Source organism: Aureobasidium melanogenum (genome assembly GCF_000721775.1).
Source record: "Aureobasidium melanogenum CBS 110374 unplaced genomic scaffold scaffold_1, whole genome shotgun sequence".
In the NCBI taxonomy this organism is placed as follows: Eukaryota; Fungi; Ascomycota; class Dothideomycetes; order Dothideales; family Saccotheciaceae; genus Aureobasidium; species Aureobasidium melanogenum.
The window spans coordinates 995360-1014048 of record NW_024470053.1 but is presented as its reverse complement, the minus strand read 5'-3'; the positions used below and the strand labels follow the sequence as shown (position 1 = coordinate 1014048).

Sequence of the window (18689 nt, the reverse complement as noted above, 5' to 3'; positions counted from 1 at the left end):
CGTCAAGGGTGGACCCTTTTGGACGCGACTCGCGAGACTTGGCCGCCGCATGCGAAGCCGCTGGTCAGTTGCAGACTCGCGATTGTTTAGTGAATCTACCCATCTATATACCTCAACTTATCTCCACTTTGTCCGACGACTCGAACTTTGCATACCGACAGGCTTCACGTCCGACCGAGACGCCTGATCCTGCCAGAGTAAAGCACGGCGAGCTTCATCTACCGCAGCCATGGGGTCAGTGCCGTCTTCTCGTCGCAATGCAGCCGTAGTCGAGTCCTCTAACTTGTCGTAGCATCCGGTAAACGCTTCCCCATCATTGACCGCTCCACTCTTGTCGCCCTTCTGACTCTTGCCCGTAGCGATTCTTTTCTCCGTACTGTCGTCGACACTCCTCCTCTCTCATACACCACTCCACCTTTTCCATCCTTGTACTGGCCTTTCCCCGTCGGCGGAACCCAGACCCTGTACCTCTATCACTCGCACGACATATGGCGCTTCACTCTCCTCTGGACCATCATTGATGTCGTCGGCATCCATCTGATTGCTGCCGCTTTTGCCATGGCTATCCAATGGCGTAACTGGAAGCTTATATGGCTTGTCCCTTTCGTCTTCGGCTTCATTGGTGCTGTCGAGGCCATCATTGCTGGCAATGTTGTTGGTGGTCTTCTAAGCGGTGTCTATTCTGCTGGCTACTTTCGCATGTCCACCTGGATCCCCTTCTCCTGGGGCGCCATCAATTCCCTCGTCCTGATCCTGTCGTCCTTTGCCATACAAGGTGGCATGTGATCCAATACGGCTTTGCTTTTAAGCAAGAGCAGTATCTGGCCATGCAACAGATTGCAATTCTTTCTGTTGTACGCCGCCTCGCAAGACATTCGCAGCTGTCTTCGCTGATCCCAGCTCTACTGAGCATTGAATTCACTCACAGCTAGACGATCCCTATTCCGACCTGAGAGGCTTTGTCTAGTCTCGACTTGAACAACGATATCAGCCGCTCTTAGACGAGGTTGATGAACCTGATCTGTAAAGCTGGGGACGTCCGGCTGATGACACAATACGCAATCTGGTAGATGCATAGCTGGTCGAAGCTCTGTGAACGGCAAGAGCTTCAGAGCTATTTTCGCAACAGCTGAGAACTGGGAGTGGCAGAAACATGGGTCTAGGCTTTTACAGGATTACTAGTCCCAGCTGATCATTGCGATTTGAGAGCTCAAAAAGTTTGGGCCGAGTCGCATGATGTGCAAACAACATCTTCCCCGCCGGCGTCGAAGTCATTCGCGATAGCAGCGTCAGGGAGAGCATGCGTAGGTCGTGGCTCCTCTTGTGAGAAGAGGCATGTTGGTTCAAGGTAAGTCTTGTCTGCTGTGTGCAATGTCAATGCTTGACCAGAGGTCAGCCCCTTTTCCGCACAGAACTAAAAGTCACCACTTGCAAGACCAACTGCTGAGCCAGCTCAGACCGCCATACTACTGATACTGTTTTTTGTTTATTTGGTACTTTGTTCTTTCTTTTGCGCCTGAATTTGTGATCAATGGCTGTGTGCTGTAGACGAGAAATGCGTTTCCGACAGGACTTCCCACGGCGTTATTCTGATGGGTGCCCAGTGGTCAGTGTTCCTGAGGATAATAATGTTCGATCAGTTCTTGGAATCCGGCGCATTGATCATTTAAGGTGAAACAGCAAGACCCTGAAAATCCATCCGGGGTCCAAGACTTGGCCACGTGCATGGCGGCCGAGCACGGAACACTTTGCACAGCCATACGCATGCGTACATGTAAATTAGCTGCGCATTGCAACATGAGCTGCCTTACTTCACAACGGCTGCGCAGATGCGTTGCAGTACTAATGGACGACAGCCTCAGTCAATATGTCTGATGAATTTGAGCTGACCTCTTTGCGATCGCGCTCACCGCAAGAAACTACCCATGGTCGATTTCCCCTTATTGCTCAGCCATGGTATAGCCGCGTCACAGCAATTGTTCTGTCAGCTATCGCATCCTGGCAAGCCGCCAGTCGTGCTCGATACAACCTCTTGAGTAACATCGACGATATAGATGATCATGGCCGCTTTGCAGTTTACACAGCGTCTCACTTTCTGGGCCGTTTACGCATACGACATTTGATCTGGATAGTCCTTGTTACTATGCCCTCTCTGATTGTTATTTGCATACTCTTAATTGCTGTTCTATACCCCTCCTATTCGCATCCTCCGCATCATTACAATGTTCTGCGCTCGAAGGCCCTGGGATCAACAGAACCCGGACGTGTCAATCCTCACAAGGAGAAAGTGTTCATCGCAAGCAGTATCTACGACAAGCAAGGTGAACTTGCATCGGGGCCATGGGCGCAAAATCTACTCGATCTTGTAGATCTGTTGGGGCCTGAAAACGTGTTTCTCAGTATATTCGAAGACGACCCAGACAACTTGGCAAGAGCTTCCTTAGAGCAGTTCTCGAAGCAGCTTAAATGTAGGTCAACACGCATTGTTCGTAGAACATGGCTCACTAGTTCACAGGCAATTCTTCAATAGTTGTGGGTCATGTTGATCGCGCGGCTTTGCCACACATAGAGCTTCCCACCGGCGAAAGGAGGCTCAAGCGCATAGAGTTCCTAGCTCACGTCCGCAACCGCGCCTTAGCACCTTTGGAAGACCCAAACTCACCCGCATTTTTATTGCACTTCGACAAGCTGCTTTACGTCAACGATGTTGTCTTTGACCCCATTGATGCTGCGAACCTCATTTTCTCTACTAACATGGATGAAAACGGCAAGGCCAAGTACCATGCTGCCTGCGCTGTCGATTTCATCAATCCCTTCAAATACTACGACACGTTTGCAACGAGAGACTTTCAAGGAAATCGCATTGGCGTGCCCATCTATCCGTGGTTCAGTGGTGCAGACAGCTCAGACAGCAGGAGAGATGTGCTTGATCAAAAAGACGCCGTGAGGGTGCGAAGCTGCTGGGGTGGCATGACTGTCTTTAACAGCGCGAGATGGTTTGAGACAGACGACATACCTGTTGATTCAGGTATCGCCGACTTGACACTAGACCGCAACACGACGTCTTCTCAACAAACATCTAAGGACATCTACAACCACAACCACACAAGAATCTCATCCTTGTTGAAAGATTCCCCTCGCAGCACAACAACACCAATCCGATTCAGAGCCAACCCCGATACATATTGGGACGCTTCCGAGTGCTGTTTGATTCACGCTGATCTTGAGGTGGCCGTTCAGCGCTCTGACTCGTCATCAGCTGATATTTACCTGAATCCTTACATCCGGGTCGCATATAGCAGCAGGACGTTTTCCTACCTCCTCATCAGCCGCCGGTTCGAACGTTTGTTTGCTCCGCTTCAGAAGTTACTGAACGCGAGTCTCGGTTTGCCGGTCATGAATTCTAGAAGAACACAAGAGGTGGGAGAACAGTACGAAGATATGGTTTGGGAATTTGACGATGCAGCCTGGAATGTATCTGGCAACATGTCAGGTGCATATCGGAGTGTCACAAGGGTAGCTCTTCCGGGTGGGTTCTGTGGGGTGAATCAACTCTCTGTACTCGGCGAAGGTAGTGAGATTAGACAATGGTTCAACGAAGCGGTGGAGATGCCGACTCTTGAAGAATAGGCAAGGAAGCCTTAAGAACAAACCGATCTCTCGCTCAGTCCAAGAAGAATGCTAGACCTGTATCATGATCGAGTCACAAGTCTGTGTGAGCAAGCGCCATGAGTAACTTCATGAAAATCAGTCCGCTATTGGATCCACCCATGAAATGATGCTAGGCTTTGGTTGTTCGTATAGAAGTCTTGGGTTGGATTTGCGGGATTGTGCAACGCCAGAAAACGTGACCCAGCGCCGTCGTCATCGCATACCACGTCAAGCAAACATCACATGAGAAAGGCATTACAACGAACCACAAAATATCCATACTACGTATCCAAGCATTTCGTCTCATTACATTCCTCATCTGGTCACTACGAGCGGCATCGCTCAAGGCAGCACGATCATGGCGACAGGGAGGATCTTCTTCAGTACAAATGCTGCTCTTCGTGCCACGAATCGGCAAACAATCTTCCACCAACTCCGAAACAAAGGCGGCAATGCTTGGCAAAAACAGCAGTCGAGAACGTACGTCAATGGCTTCGGTCGAGGGGGCGGCTATCAATACTCGAGATTCCAGCAAGCAGGAGGGCTCATGAGGCGATGGGCAGCGAGACCAACATTCTACTACGAAGTTGGCGGTCTCGCTGGTGCATGTGGCGGTTTCTACATCTACAACTTGGAGGTTGTGCCCGTAAGTTAAGATCATCAGATGCAATGGACACCTGGTCCTGATATTAACAAGCCACTGCACAGGTTTCTGGTCGTAGACGCTTCAATATCGTCTCTGCGAGTACAGAGCAGCAGTCTGGGCAGGAGCTGTACCAACAAGTCATTCAGGAATATCAAGGTCGTATTCTACCTCCATCGCACCCTCAACATAAGCTCGTACAACGCGTCTTGAACCGTCTCATCCCTCATTCAGGGCTACCTGCGGAGACCAATAATTGGAAAGTACACGTTATCAGGGATGAGCAAAAGAACGCCTTTGTGATTCCAGGCGGCAAGGTGTTCGTTTTCTCGGGCATCTTGGATGTTTGTCAAGGAGAAGCAGGTTTGTACGTATACCATGTTCTGAACACTGCACCATCTCATGGTATCATGCTCACTATTTCTCCAGGGCTGCTGTCCTTGGTCATGAGATCGCGCATAATGTAGCCCATCACTCTGCCGAGCGGATGAGTTCTTATGCCGTGTTTCTACCCGTTGCAATCGTTGCTTCGTTATTACTTGGATTGGGCGATATCGGCAATGTTTTCACGAGAATGGTCGTGGATCTGGCTTTCTTGAGGCCTGGAAGCAGGAAACAAGAGGTAAGCGTTGATCCGCTCAACCTTCACGAATGTTTTGAGACTGACTCATGTAGTCGGAGGCCGACTATATCGGACTTATGATGATGGCACAAGCTTGCTATGATCCATCAGCCGCTGTTGGGCTGTGGTCGCGCATGCATGCAGCGGAGCATGACGCTCCACCAGAATTCATTTCCACTCATCCTTCGAGCCACAACCGAATGGAGAAGATACAGTCATGGTTGGGCGAAGCTGAAGTGAAAAGAGAACAGAGCGGTTGTGGTCAAGTATCTGACTACGGTGAGTGGATATGGGACTACTGGCAATTCCTGAGTACTGACATGGCACCAGCTAATCAATTCCGCGACACGTTCTCGTTCCGATGGTCTTAACAGAGTGAAAGGGGGATCTCAGAACATCGAACACAGCAAGCTGGCAACGTGTAAGAATAATTCCATGATTCGCAAGAAGAGGAAGTGAAAGATCAACTCCACTCTCCGATATCTACACCAAGCATTAATCTCGACTGGCCCAGAACAATCTAAGGCAAGCCCAAGATCACGTTACGGATGGCCAAGAGATCATCATGACACACACCTTACAAGACTGTGACTGCATACATTTGACGCCATAGACAAAGGATTGGAGCTAGATGAGCAAGCTGCAGTCACGCGCTTCGTATTACTTAGACGCATCCAAATCTGGAAGCAGGTCTGTCTTGATTCCATGTCAGCCACCTTGATTGTATGTGGAACGTGGACAGCTCAGGTGCGACGTGTATAGCAGATATGCCTGACCTACGCTCGAGAGTAAAATGCGAATGTTTGATGATAGCCATCCAAGAAGAACGAATGTCACGTTTCAACAACCCTCCCCTGCATGATTCCAAAACGTGGGGCGTGGTGCTTGCGGCCTCACAACAAGGAACATAAATTAAACAAACGCTCGCATACAAGCAATAGGGGTAATGACCTCAGTCATCTTACCTTGGAAACGACTTGGGCTGAGACTGTTGCTAAAGCCGAATGAAATTACCAAAATCATAGCGTCGGTTTGGTCACGCGCCGGAGGTTGCATGGCTGTGGTCTACATGTGCTCGAAGCAGCTGAACAGCGCGCGGTCATGAAGGCAATAACATGAAGCGATATAAGAGCCAATGCTTTCAGTCGGTTCCTCGAAGCACAAAGCATTGCGTTCGTGCCTTTTCGATTTCGAAGCGCTTTGCTTGTTTATTCGACACATTCGATTTGTTGCAGCAACCCCACAAGGCACTTGGTGTATCCTTGTACACTACTCGATTCGACATCTTGAGCAAAACAAACAGCAAGTGCAGTCGCCAAAGACTGATCATCTCTGGGGGAAGGACCAAGTTTCACCAAGACAAGCTTGACCCTGTTTCATCGTAAAATCACAACACAACCGTCATAGGCGCAACGGCTTCCAAGCTATATAAAGTGTTCCTGCATTGGACAAAATGTTCACTCTGGTCTCTGTATTGGCTATAGCAACTGCTTTGGCTGCAGCGAGTGTGTGGATTTGTGACGACAGTAACCCAGGAGAATTACCCAGCCGAAGATACAACAGACGCAAAGTCTTGTCCGAGAATCGCAAGAGGATAATCAAGTAGACCATTCGCGGACAAAGGAGACAGAAGATTATTGTAACAACAGACGACTCTGGCATAAAGTTACAGCAGCAATGTGGTTGCCCTCGGATCTAATCACAATCTGCCACTCGATTATTGATAAGACACGTCTTCCTCCAACGACCAGCGTATTCCAAGCCGACCATCAACATAATCACGATACTACGATTCAGTCAACACCTCGACCGGAACATCGCAAGAAACCAACACAGCATGCAGTCTTTCCATTATTGCAGCTACCCCTCGACATATTGGCTTTGCACTTGCCCGCTCACCTTCCATATGACTCGCTCATCTCCCTTCATCTCAGTAGCCGGGATTTGTTTGCAGCGATCCCAATTCCCAAAGAGGGGAAAGGCAGTAAACTGACAAGTTGCGAGAGAGAAGCCATTCTCACTGCTGTGGAAGAGAGGAAAGAGACTCGAAGGTGTTGTGTGATATGTCGGAGCTGGTATCCTGTTGCTCTGTTCACCTGGGTACCTGATCAACAAACTGCACAAGCCAGTGACGCTCGGGTCGGAGGTGATACGATGGAGAATCGAGTGTGCAGATGGCATCGTTCAAGATTCGAACGGACTGTTTCAGAGCCAGTATCTGGGCAGAATCAAATCGCTGAGCAAGGTTGGACAATGGAGGAAGCATGTATGCATTGCGGGGGCGTTTTGGCTTGGGGTAGATGTGATTGTGAGACTTCTTGCCAAACATGTTGGAAGCGATTTGTTTGGTGTCATACACGCATAGTAGACGCAAAGGCTACCGAATCTGATACCTGAAAGAAAATAGTCTCACACGACTCTTGCTTCTGTGATGCGATTAGTGAGTAAGTGCCCGGAAGATTGATTTGAGCTGAGATAAGAAGAGTTCATGAGAGGTTGAATAATAGGTATATATCGCTGACGTTACGCGTAAAAATAAAAGGAAAACGTGATGCTTCTATCGTGTCCAAGGAAAATGTTTGAGCAGGCAATTCGGAAGGCATAAGGTCAAGATCAGGAGGGCTTTTCAGCAACCTCGATGAAAGTGGCGCTGTCTTTCTCTCCTCGTGTCCATCGCTGAACATTTTTGACAGCATCCTCATACTCATCGGCAAGACTTTCCTCCTTGTAAAAAGCCTTCTCTTCGTCCACGCATTGGTCGGCTTGGTGGTTGTGCAATTCTAGCTTGAGAGCGTATCGACGCACACTCAACCCCATACCCCACTGAGCAATTGTCCAGAAGACGAGAACAGCGCCGAAGGCAATTTGAGCTATGAGAACGTCTGTCTCGCAATGGCGGCGAGCCTTTATACTCGCACCAAGGGTTTGTTCAGGAGATGAAGTCTGGATGACACGGCCTGGGCCGTGCAGGTCGGCGGTGGTGGACGGGAACCAGAACGAAGTGTTGAGTTTACTGGTGAAGCAGAGATCGGAAGTAACGTCGTGAAAGAGGTAGACCAAGCCAATTTTGGGAACGAGGGAGAGGATCGTGTCTATGAGCAAGTGGTTGGAGAAGATTGTCAGGTGTGTGGGTGATTTCTGAGCCAAATTAGATGTGATCAGGTTTAGGGCTGCACTAGTGTTTGTATAGATACCTTGAAGGAGCCGTAGATTCCCAACATAGCCAAAACGCAGCCATACCAGGCATATGCAGTCACGCTGAAGGACACATACAGCGGGTCGCTGGTGAGAAAGGTGCATAGGTATGCTGTTGTGGCATGGTACATCAGGATGAGTGAGGATACGACCATGCTAAGCGTCCTGGTGAATATTGTTAGTACCAGCTCTGTAAAGCAATACAGACGCAGCTTTCTCACCTTGCGGTATCGCGTGTTGCGCCCATTGTGGAAGTAGTTGTGGTGAAGCGTTTGAGAGGATGATGGTTAATGTTTGCTGAGCAGGGGAACAGTTGAGACGGGGATTTGCAGGTGATGTAAGAGACCAGCTCGAAAAGATCTGTCTGATTGCCCACAGCACAGAAGCAGCGACTCCAGGCGCGCGTGAGTGGGTGCGGCGAGTATTTGGCTTGGATCAAACGAAAGTCCGAAGGGAATGGCAGGTGTGAAAAAGGAAGAACAGAGATGTAGTTAGGGATTAGAAATGCGATCGAATGACCGCATAGTCATACAGCATCAACGACCGTGCTGTCCGGTGCTTCCGGCATGTGCACCGACGACGATTCTACAACTATATATTGTGCTAACCGCTGCGCTCCGCTAGACATGTGATATACTAATCCGATCATCGAGATCCGCTCGCCCTCCGCTCGATAGCCTTGTTGTAGGTGCTTTGCGAAAGCACAATCGTCGTTGTTCCTGCAGGTGTCTCTTGCTCAGATCTCAAGCTTTTCCCTTCACATGCATCATCCACATGGTCTGTGCTGGGAATAAGGCCCGGAAGAAGAGCAAAGTGGCTGCATGGCCCGCAGAGCCCGATCAACCTTAGCGGAGCGGAGCCACGCCAAGCGCTGCCTAACAAGCTAACTATTGAAAAATAGGTGAGCGTAGAGGAAACTTCTCACGAGAAATGATCTCAGCTATCAAGACAGCTCGGGCAGTCACACATCAAGGTATCCGTGAGCTTGAGGAACATGAGGCTATCCGATGCATTGAAACCGTACATACGCAACGTATCTCGCACTGCCAAGTCATCCGGCACTTTTGTCTTCTCAAAACCGGCCGTTGTGTGCGTGCCCTTCATTCCGCGTTGTCATCGGAATTCCGCTTTCGCATCAACGACTCCCTGATTCAGCTTGCTCATGATCTATCCGCGGTCTCTACCGATTTTTTCGAGCTCCCTTCTTGCAATTGCATCGAACATAGTCAGGTTCGTCTGCAAACTATTTGTAGAATAACAGCAAACACCGTTTTGCCATAACAACCGTCAAGTCCATGGTCAATTCAACTACCGAGTTTCGGAGCCGGTTGTATCGGATCTGTTCTCTGCCTGACCTGAAAATGGTCTGATCACTCCTATACATTCGTTGTCAATGCGACCTCTTTTCTTTCCAAATCTATTGATTTGTCGACAGACCCTGTATATTGCTTCGCATAAGAGATTCCAGAATCGTACGAGTCGCCCTGTTTCCTCCACAATAGTCGAGGCTCTTCGGATGATGCACGATATTATCCCGGAATGCACGCAACACTCATGCGCATCGAGCTACTTGTAGTTTCAAAGGTTCGAACAATACATTTCAAAGATGAAGTTGTCTAACATCACGAGCGTCTGATAAAGGCCTGGAGGGGGGCATGTCTGCGTGAACCGGGTCTTCTGATAGCAATGTATGAGTATTGTGCAAAGGTTTTAACCTCTTATTGTGGGCTCGTGTGGTCTAGTGGTATGACATCTCTCTCACAGCGTGATGTACAGAGAAGATCCTGGGTTCGATCCCCAGCATGAGCACTCTTTTTGTTATCTTGCAGGTGGCTTGTTTCGAGCGTTCCATGCAAGCTGGTTTTTGTGTGCCTACTATGTGGTTCGCTTTTTGGCCACTGACAAGATAGGCTCTGCATGCAATTGTTATATGATAACACATCATCAGACAAGCAAACACCACGAGTGCTTAAGGGTGGTATGAGTATTGTATCCCCTGGAACAAAAGTCCCAATTCCAATTTTGCAATCACAGGATCCGAGCTGCAACGACTCAGGAAACTCAGCAGGCATAAGATACACCAATCGAGTATGGTAATTTTCTCTAGTGCAACTCGCGAGAAAGAGGCTTACCATGTGCTGCCGCCGACGAAACCAAAAGGGCAGGACATCACAAGCAGGGCCGCCCCTTTAGCAGTCAGACTGAATCTTAAATAGTGTAACGCACCCATAGAGATGCATTCATAGCAACAAACCACTTGGACGGTTGCAACGTGCTTTTGTGGTATCTGATGTGTCTCACCACGCAGAGCTTCACCTCAACGATCACTGGCGAACTAGAATATAGATGTTAGTGCGTTCGACTGTTTTGGCGCCTGCATGTACGACGAACAAAACATAGCAAAAACCATCACACTAATTCACTATTCATGATGGGCTGTCATGGACAAAAAAGAAGAGCTCTCCCGGACAGGCTTGAACTGTCAACCTCTCGATAGCCGACTGGACGAAGCCAAATCTAACAGTCGAACGCGCTAGCCAATTGCGCCACGGAAGATGTGAAAGCTGGGCTTTCTGTAGCTATTGGATGCGGGCTTGCGCATCCGACGCAAATATATCTCTCACCACAAGTTGTGTGAGCACAACTGATTTAGATCACACAGGTGATACTTGCAGAGGCGCTATCTAAATCACGAGAGGTCTTTTCACGTTTGTTACTATTGGCGTTTTCTTACAAAGAGCTGTCGACTGCTGGAGACCCTAATTTGTAGTAACGTGAGAGCATATAGCTTTCTGTAAAGTACAGAGTACAAGCGAAAGAATGCGTTGTAACACATATAAGGAAGCTTTGAATAATATAGCAATTTTGATTGCTAGGGCCGCTGTCAATGTCGTGACAAAGCAACCAACTCAGCTATCGATACCAGAAGAAAGAGCACATGAGCTCGACTCATTTTACACATACAAGCATTCAGCCCACCATGTCCTAGCAAGAAACCACCAACGCCTTTTAAACCAAACTCCTCCAGAGGGGTATCATGTGTCGGACCTACTGACCCATTCCCGACCCGGGTCGTTGTTGATTCATCGCATGCTGGCGAGCGAACTGCATTTGTTGCTGCATCTGCGCTTGTTGAGTTTGCAACATGTTCATGTTCTGTTGCTGACCCACGCCATTCATCATGCCCTGTTGCTGTGCCATCTGTGGATTTCGCTGCATCCTTGCAATCAGTGCTTGCTGATTGCGGAAGTTTTGCATGTATTGCTCCGTGTTATTCGTGTCGCCAAGAGACTGTTGCTGCGTCCTCGCTGTAGCCAATGTCACTTGCGCCTGAGATGTCTGGACCAGCTGCATTTGCTGCTGATATTTGTGTTGTATTTCTGGCGGTATCGGTTGACCTTGAGATTGCATGTGTACAATCAACTGCTTTGTGCGCATCAATGCAGCACGAGCTTGTTGCAATCTTTGAGTTTGAACATTCGGCATTGTCTGCTGGCCCATCTGTTGAGCCATTGCTTGGCTCATTTGCTGTTGTTGTTGCTGTTGAGAAGGCGTCTGCATCATAGGTGCTCCGCCTTGCATGTTCTGCATCTGCATGCGTTGTTGCATCTGAGCATACATTTGAGGGTTCATCTGCTGCTGCAGTGCCATGTTCTGCTGATTCCTCATCATCGCAACTTGCTCAGGCGTATAAGACTGATTTGGTGAAGCTTGCATAGTCTGCTGTAGATTGCGAGCGCGCTGCTGTTGCATGAGTGCCATCTGCTGACCAGGAGTGAGCTGGTTCATCTGCGTTGCAGCCATCAGGCCCGCCTGGTTGGGTGTATTCTGCATATGAGGAGGGACTGGACTGCGATGTTGCATGTTAGGGGTACCGCTCATCTGGCGGTTGTTATCGATAGGTATAGCAGATGCCATTTGTGGAGTTCCGTGAGCCATCTGAGGAGTGGCATGACGGCTCTGACTAGTCTGCTGGCTGAGCTGCCTAGCCATGGCGATGTTGGCGTGTTGCATCGCAGCCGAAGGAGGACGAGCCGGGCTTCCAGCGCCTTGATTCGACATCGAGGGCTGCATTGGGAAGCCTCCCATGTTCATGTTGGCAGCATTTGGCATGAGAGGGGATGAAGCCATGATAGGAGTAGGGTTGTGCACAATGGGAGACGAGTGCTGAGCAGCCATGGCGGCTTGTTGCTGAAGGTGTTGTTGCTGTGGATTTGCAGCCATGGGCGTTTGGCTCTGAGCCAGGTTGTGAGCATGTTGTTGTTGCAATTGTTGCTGTTGCTGAAGCTGAGCGGCCTGTGCCTGTTGCTGTTGCTGTTGAAGAGCCTGTTGCTGAGCCTGCTGCTGAGCTTGTTGCTGTTGCATCAACTGCTGCTGCTGCATCATCATCTTCTGCTTCTGTTGCGTAGCGGCCTGCTCTTGTCTGTTCCTGTCCTCCATGAGCTTTCTCTTTTGAGCTAGCGCAGCATCGTGTTGACGCTTCTCAATGGCTTTCTGCGCCTCTTCTTCCTTCTTCTTGCGATCGTTCTCTTCGTGATTCTTCTTGATAGTTTCGAGCGTTTTGAATCTGGAGAACCCAAGTGCCACCGAGGCAGTCTGGCCTTCAGAAGCAGAAGCACCGTTGGCACCGCGCAACGAAGGTTTCGTGCGCTCGTCCATGATAAGCATACGCCTCTCTTCTTCGAAGGCTTGTGCGTCGTCGAGAGCCATTTCGGCATGAGTACGCTTGCGAGATCTTGGTGATGGCGGGGGCTCAGAATGCAGAGGATGTTGAAGAATTTTTAGGGCCATTTCGGCCTCCTCGGGCGATTTTGCAGGGTCTAATAGCAGCGGCGGTTCGCTAGAAACGAGCATGTTCGCCTCGAATTGGTAATAGTCCTTCTCATCGATAGCCAGAGCAGTCTTGGTTGATTGGTTAGCGAGATGCATCAATTCGTGGTGGCGTGAGAGATCTGTGGGATGTAAGACGATGGTTGAGGTTCTGGGGCCAGTATGTGTTTGTTCCTTTGAGCCATCCTGTTGTTTGATGGACTCGGACCTCGACTTGGTGGATAGAGATGAACGGTCCGAGGCTTTCTTGGGGTAAGGGCCCAGGGGAGAAGGAGTAATGTGGTCGTGATAGTTGTGCATGGAGAAGGGAACGTTATGGTCAGCCGAAGTCACGGACAGGTTGCCAGGAGTGGTAGTCTTTGCGACAGAGGACTTGTGGTTAACGATATTGACGATGAGACAACCATCGTAGAAGGCAACGCCATTGTCGAGCAGATCCTGAACCATCTCATGGGGGACAGTCTGTTTGCGCAAGTGTTGCAAGATGAATTTCATAGGAGAATCGTAGGGAAAGCTGCCATCTTGCTGGTCGAAGCGGAAGAAGGTGGCATGCAGATGGATGGTGAGCGAGGGGGGACTGCCGCGAAACTTGCGCAAGATGTGTTCGGAGGATCTGACATGCGGTTCGGATATTTTCTTGATGGGCGTGTCGCTACCTGTGCTAAGGGTGTTGGCGCGCGTGCCCAGGCGGGCGCTCAGGCTGGGTCGCGGGCGGCGCATGGCATGTCCGGGCTTTGCTGTCGTCGCCGTCGCCATGCCGAGTGCTGACACCGAGCTCCTCGCTCTGCTCGAAGAATAGATGGGCGCACACTTGAAGCCGTCGGCGCTTGTCAAGCTGATGCTCGTGCGATGTGATCGGCCTCCGTCCGGGGGACATGTCGAGTGGAGGAGGTGCCAAGCCCTGTTTTGCCCATTTAGGCAGTCGCGACGTCACACTTTCACATGTCGACATACCTACTTGTATACACATCGCTGTGCAAACACACGCTCTTCTGTACCAATCACTCATTAAACATGGCAGAGATAGCAGCTGGAGCCGTTGTTGTTGAACAGGCCGTCTCTACAACTCTTGAAGCCTCAGCAGTTGCTGGTTATGCTGTCGCCAAACCCACCGTTCCTCTCAAAGCTACCTTCACACAAATTGCTACTGCAGACAAGGACGATACTACGTATCAACAAATCCATGGCCAGATTAGACACATAAAAGCTGACATATCCTCAGTCTGGCTCTTGCACGCTCACACCATACCGTCAGTATTGCCAATGACAAGGCATGTATCTTTGGAGGTCAATCCACCAACGGAAAGCTGGCTTCCAACGACATTCACACTGTGACCCTTTCTCTGAAGCAGACAAACTCAACAGACGTTGCTTATGCCTGCTACCCAGCTATTCCTCGCGACGAGGGAGCTGCTGTGCCAAGTCCACGTACAAGACATGCTGCCTGTGTTCAAGGTCATGAATTGGCTGTCTTTGGCGGCTGTGACGAAAACCACTCGCTTGTAGACCAAGACTCTTGCTTGTGGATATGGAGCATCGAGTCATCAAAATGGCATCAGATTGTAGCCGATGGGTATGCACTGTTCCCACCACCGTCATGTACCAATGCTGATCACACTATTTGAAGCCCGAAGCCATCCCCTAGATTCGACCACAGGTTGTTCCACTACGGCGGACATCTCTTGCTTCATGGCGGACGATCATCTCCTGAGACACAACTCAACGACACCTGGTTCTTTGACATGATCTCTCACACTTGGATCCAGCTGCCTGATTCTCCAGAGCACTCAGATAGTGTGGCGTTTGCTGACGGGACACTCTACCTAGTTACCAACTCGCCAGCCGAGAGCATCACTCATGTGTACAGACTAGAGATTGGTGACAGTGTTCCCACCCCTGGATCGTCACATGGATTGGCATGGGAGAGGATCACCAATCCGTCCGAAGTACCATCTCCAGGACCAGGGGCTCGAACTGGTGGTGCACTAGTACCCGTAACTACTGGATATGGCCGTCTGTATCTTGTTTACTTCTTCGGTAGCAAAGAGGTCCACAAGGATGTAGAAGATCTTGAAAAGTCAATCGAGTCTGGCGAATCAAGTCGGCCTATTGAGTCCGACTTGTGGACCTATCAGCTGCCATCCAAGTCGACCAAACCTACAACCTGGACAGACTTTAAGCCGGCTGCCATAAAAGACACTATTCGAGACAAGCTGGGCTACAAGACTGGCGGTCATGAGTGGGCCGAAATTGAAGTGCAGGCCACCGAACAGAGCGGCCATGAGGGCAAAGTGCATCCTGGACCTCGAGCATTTTTCGGAGCAGATGTCGTGAGAGACGGAAAAAGTGTAGTCATATGGGCAGGAGACAATGCAAGAGGTGAGAAGGAAGCGGATGGCTGGCTCATCCACTTTGAGTGAAAGTCTGCGCAGGGGTTGTAACAGCGTGCATGAATAAGCATGCGCAGGTATCGTGATTCATTATAGTAGTTCTATAAACGCGTGGTGCTCTAGCGATTATGCTGACCCAACAAAACGCCTCTTTCCCACAGTACGTGCACTAATTTTGCCTTTGCCATTGTCCTGTAGAGGATGATCCCGCTCCCATTTCTCATCATCTTGGTAGGCTTCGACAGCGGCGTCCAGTTCGTAGCCATGCTGCTCAAGATATAGCTGTGCGACATCGTACCTGCAAGATGATTAGGATCAAATAGCGCATTGTGGTACAAAAAGTACTTACTCGGAGACTTTGCATGTAACCATGAAACGGCGTAGTTTTGATTTGCGCAACTCTTCTTCTTCACCTTCAACGGGCCTAGGACTGAGGCTTGGACCCTTGTAGTACTCTCCAGGAATGATGATGGTCCTCCGGCCTTGTATGAGATGATCTGCAAAAACATTGTTGGCCTTCCTTAAGGCATGGAGGGGCACGCTATACGCAAGAGATAACGACAAAGCCGTGTCTGCAGGTGTCAAGAAATGTAGCACGTCTGGGGCATTCTCGAGCGTTTTCTCTGGTGGAGGCTGCAAAGGTGCGTGAGTGGAATAGGCAGGCGGTGCATCGTGATCCTTTTCTGGTAGTGGCAGAGTGGAGTCTTGGGTATCATTATATGGCGGAGGGTCACGTAGGCCCTGAGGAAGTATTGATTGTGGATCTGTCGAGATCTGGCAATATGGGCAGTACGAGTTGTAGCGAGGGTTGTTTGCAATGCACCGTTGGCAGACGGGTCGCGAGCAACAGGTGAGGTGGCGAGCAGCGATGGTGGGCTTCTCGGTCTTTGAGTCTATCGTGTTCAGCACCGAGGAACAGATACAACACGCCGTAGTAGAGGACATGGTCAAGAACAAGGATGCTCGTAGGGATCAATATGGCGATGGTCGAACAGACAGACAAAGATTCGCGACTGTCACAAGGACAATAAGTCGACCAACAACGCAATGACGACGGGCAAACAATAGTGCGATCATGTTGATAGATCAGCGGGCACAAATACCTTTTCGGGCAGGATTCTAGAAGACGGCTTTCGGGCGCATTGAGGAACGGGAGGCGACGGGAAGGAGGAGGCTTTCGGGCGGCTCGCGGGGTGGCGAGGAATTGTCTGAATCGTTTCATGAAATCGGGTGACGGAGCACAGATCAGTCCGAAGCAACAGGAGAAATCGAATGACGATCAAATACCTTCCGCCTGCCTCATTTCCTGCCTCTGCCTCTGCCTCATCCACCGCTGTTCACTCTTTTCCTTCCGACCACAATCTGTCCCTATCAACCACTTGAAATCGACACAGACTCGACCGGCCCCTCAGCCTCAATTGCCTCTGTTTTGGTCGTCCCTATCTTCCAATCTCGAAAAGCCACAACAAAGCGAGCTTCACGGATCGCAGCTTCTTCAACTCGCGTGCCGGCTTCGCGGCCACAACAAGCACCACCACAATGCAGTCCGCCATGTTCAATGCCACCGCCCTGTCTCTCCCTCCTCTTCCCACATACACCTTGACTCCTCTACAACCTCTGATCTCTTGGCTTCCCGACCTCTATCTGGCCCTGATCCTTCCTGTCGCTGCCTACTGGATTGTTTCCTTCATCTTCCACTTCATCGACGAGTACGACTTGTTCCCTCAGTACCGATTGCACACTCCCGCAGAGGTTCTCAAGCGCAACCACGTCTCACGATGGGATGTCTTCCGTGACGTTATCATCCAGCAGGTCATTCAGACAGTCGTTGGTCTTGCCATAACCATCATTGAGCCCGAGGCTACCGTCGGCCAGGATGACTACAATGTTGCCGTTTGGGCTCAGAGAATTCGCATTGCCCAGCGTGCTATCCCCACCGTCCTTGCTTTTACTGGCCTCGACGCCAACTCAATTGCATCTAGGCAAGCTGTTGCACACCCAATTCTCTCTGCTGTCTTGAAGGGTGGTAGCTACAACCTTTATCAGCAGGCTGCTTCTGGCGACCTCGTCCCGGCATTTGCTTCGTGGGAGCTCACACTCGCCAAGGCCATCTACTGGATCGGCATTCCTGCCTTGCAATTCACCTTTGCCGTCCTCGTTGTCGATACATGGCAGTACTTCTGGCACAGAGCCATGCACATGAACAAATGGCTCTACACAACTTTCCACTCCCGTCACCACCGCCTTTACGTCCCTTACGCTTATGGTGCTCTCTACAACCACCCCTTCGAGGGCTTCCTTCTTGATACCTTGGGTACCGGTATTGCCTACATGCTCGCTGGTATGACTTGCAGACAATCCATGTGGTTCTTCACCTGCAGCACCATCAAGACTGTCGATGACCACTGTGGATACGCCCTTCCTTGGGACCCACTCCAGCATATCACTAGCAACAATGCTGGCTACCACGACATCCATCACCAGAGCTGGGGTATCAAGACCAACTTCAGCCAGCCATTCTTCACTTTCTGGGACGGTCTTCTCGGCACTAAGTGGGTTGGCGGTGACGTCTCCGCTCGCTATGAAAGATCAAGAATCGCTGCGCAGAAGAAGCTCGACCAGGACAACATCTCTCATTCCAGACCATCTCAGAGTCTTGACGCCGAGCCCTCACCCTACGAGTCCGAAGAAAAGAATGCTAGCACTCTAGCGAAACAATCACAAGCACAGCTCGATCCTAGCATTCCAGAGGGCAAAGCAGCCCTGCAAGCTCTTGGCTCCAGACAGCAGATTTTGGACGACCAGTCTGGTGGTGGTGTCCAGGTTCTTCTTGAGGAAGCTGCTGAGGAGCGCGAGGCACAGCGTGTCCTGCGCCGCAGCCCCAGGAAGAAGACTGTGTCACAGGCATCATCAGCACCACTCAAGGGTCTGAGAGATAGAGTCAACACCAGCCTGCATGGAAAGGCGAGTGGTGTGCTTATTGAGAGCAGCAGATGAACAGCAATTCTTTATTCATGCTGTTCAGCGCCATTTCCACATTCTTCCTAATGTTTATTATACCCTTCTTTCACCATCATTTCATCATTCCCATGAGGCAATCATTTTACCTGCCACTTCTTTTCTACCTCGATGCGTCTCGCTGGCATCAAGTTCTGAATGTTCTTCTTTTCATTACTTTCGAAACTTTCGTGTAAAATAAGCTTAGGGACTTTTTTTTTTTTCTTTTCGTATCCCCATGTTGGATATCATGGCGTTGAGACAGGACAGAAATTGTGGCGTCTACCGTATTGAAATGAAGCAGAGACTTGTTCAGTCAATAAACACCAATGATTTCTCAATCCAAATCTGTGTCTTGTGT

General features: G+C 50.0%; 9 protein-coding genes across 9 annotated transcripts; 6 read left to right on the top strand and 3 right to left on the bottom strand.

Annotated features, from left to right (window-relative positions):
• Nucleotides 1-229: 229 nt before the first annotated feature.
• M437DRAFT_80007 (uncharacterized protein) lies at nt 230-786 on the top strand (the record flags this gene model as incomplete). Its single annotated transcript, XM_041027266.1, has 3 exons — nt 230-234; nt 293-298; nt 360-786. The coding sequence occupies 3 exons, from the start codon at nt 230-232 to the stop codon at nt 784-786; spliced, it is 438 nt and encodes a 145-aa protein (XP_040884381.1).
• A 1357-nt stretch (nt 787-2143) lies between these two features.
• M437DRAFT_38130 (uncharacterized protein) lies at nt 2144-3630 on the top strand (the record flags this gene model as incomplete). Its single annotated transcript, XM_041019778.1, has 4 exons — nt 2144-2468; nt 2516-2996; nt 3144-3431; nt 3516-3630. 4 exons carry the CDS (start codon nt 2144-2146, stop codon nt 3628-3630), a joined length of 1209 nt encoding a protein of 402 aa, XP_040884380.1.
• A 379-nt stretch (nt 3631-4009) lies between these two features.
• On the top strand, nt 4010-5287 carry M437DRAFT_36257 (uncharacterized protein; the record flags this gene model as incomplete). The annotated part of the gene is made up of 4 exons (XM_041019409.1): nt 4010-4297; nt 4360-4661; nt 4724-4916; nt 4970-5287. The coding sequence occupies 4 exons, from the start codon at nt 4010-4012 to the stop codon at nt 5285-5287; spliced, it is 1101 nt and encodes a 366-aa protein (XP_040884379.1).
• Nucleotides 5288-6584: 1297 nt separating this feature from the next.
• M437DRAFT_37602 (uncharacterized protein) lies at nt 6585-7313 on the top strand (the record flags this gene model as incomplete). Its single annotated transcript, XM_041019662.1, has 1 exon — nt 6585-7313. A coding segment is annotated over one exon (729 nt), but the record flags the coding sequence as incomplete, so codon positions are not given.
• A 216-nt stretch (nt 7314-7529) lies between these two features.
• Nucleotides 7530-8358, bottom strand: M437DRAFT_80004 (uncharacterized protein; the record flags this gene model as incomplete). The annotated part of the gene is made up of 3 exons (XM_041027265.1): nt 7530-8054; nt 8111-8276; nt 8333-8358. 3 exons carry the CDS (start codon nt 8356-8358, stop codon nt 7530-7532), a joined length of 717 nt encoding a protein of 238 aa, XP_040884377.1.
• A 2801-nt stretch (nt 8359-11159) lies between these two features.
• On the bottom strand, nt 11160-13661 carry M437DRAFT_36957 (uncharacterized protein; the record flags this gene model as incomplete). The annotated part of the gene is made up of 1 exon (XM_041019544.1): nt 11160-13661. The coding sequence occupies one exon, from the start codon at nt 13659-13661 to the stop codon at nt 11160-11162; it is 2502 nt and encodes an 833-aa protein (XP_040884376.1).
• Nucleotides 13662-13955: 294 nt separating this feature from the next.
• Nucleotides 13956-15361, top strand: M437DRAFT_71177 (galactose oxidase; the record flags this gene model as incomplete). The annotated part of the gene is made up of 3 exons (XM_041025635.1): nt 13956-14110; nt 14164-14514; nt 14569-15361. 3 exons carry the CDS (start codon nt 13956-13958, stop codon nt 15359-15361), a joined length of 1299 nt encoding a protein of 432 aa, XP_040884375.1.
• A 96-nt stretch (nt 15362-15457) lies between these two features.
• On the bottom strand, nt 15458-16276 carry M437DRAFT_35803 (uncharacterized protein; the record flags this gene model as incomplete). The annotated part of the gene is made up of 2 exons (XM_041019323.1): nt 15458-15629; nt 15681-16276. The coding sequence occupies 2 exons, from the start codon at nt 16274-16276 to the stop codon at nt 15458-15460; spliced, it is 768 nt and encodes a 255-aa protein (XP_040884374.1).
• Nucleotides 16277-16882: 606 nt separating this feature from the next.
• Nucleotides 16883-18328, top strand: M437DRAFT_38366 (C4-hydroxylase; the record flags this gene model as incomplete). The annotated part of the gene is made up of 1 exon (XM_041019822.1): nt 16883-18328. The coding sequence occupies one exon, from the start codon at nt 16883-16885 to the stop codon at nt 18326-18328; it is 1446 nt and encodes a 481-aa protein (XP_040884373.1).
• Nucleotides 18329-18689: the final 361 nt, after the last annotated feature.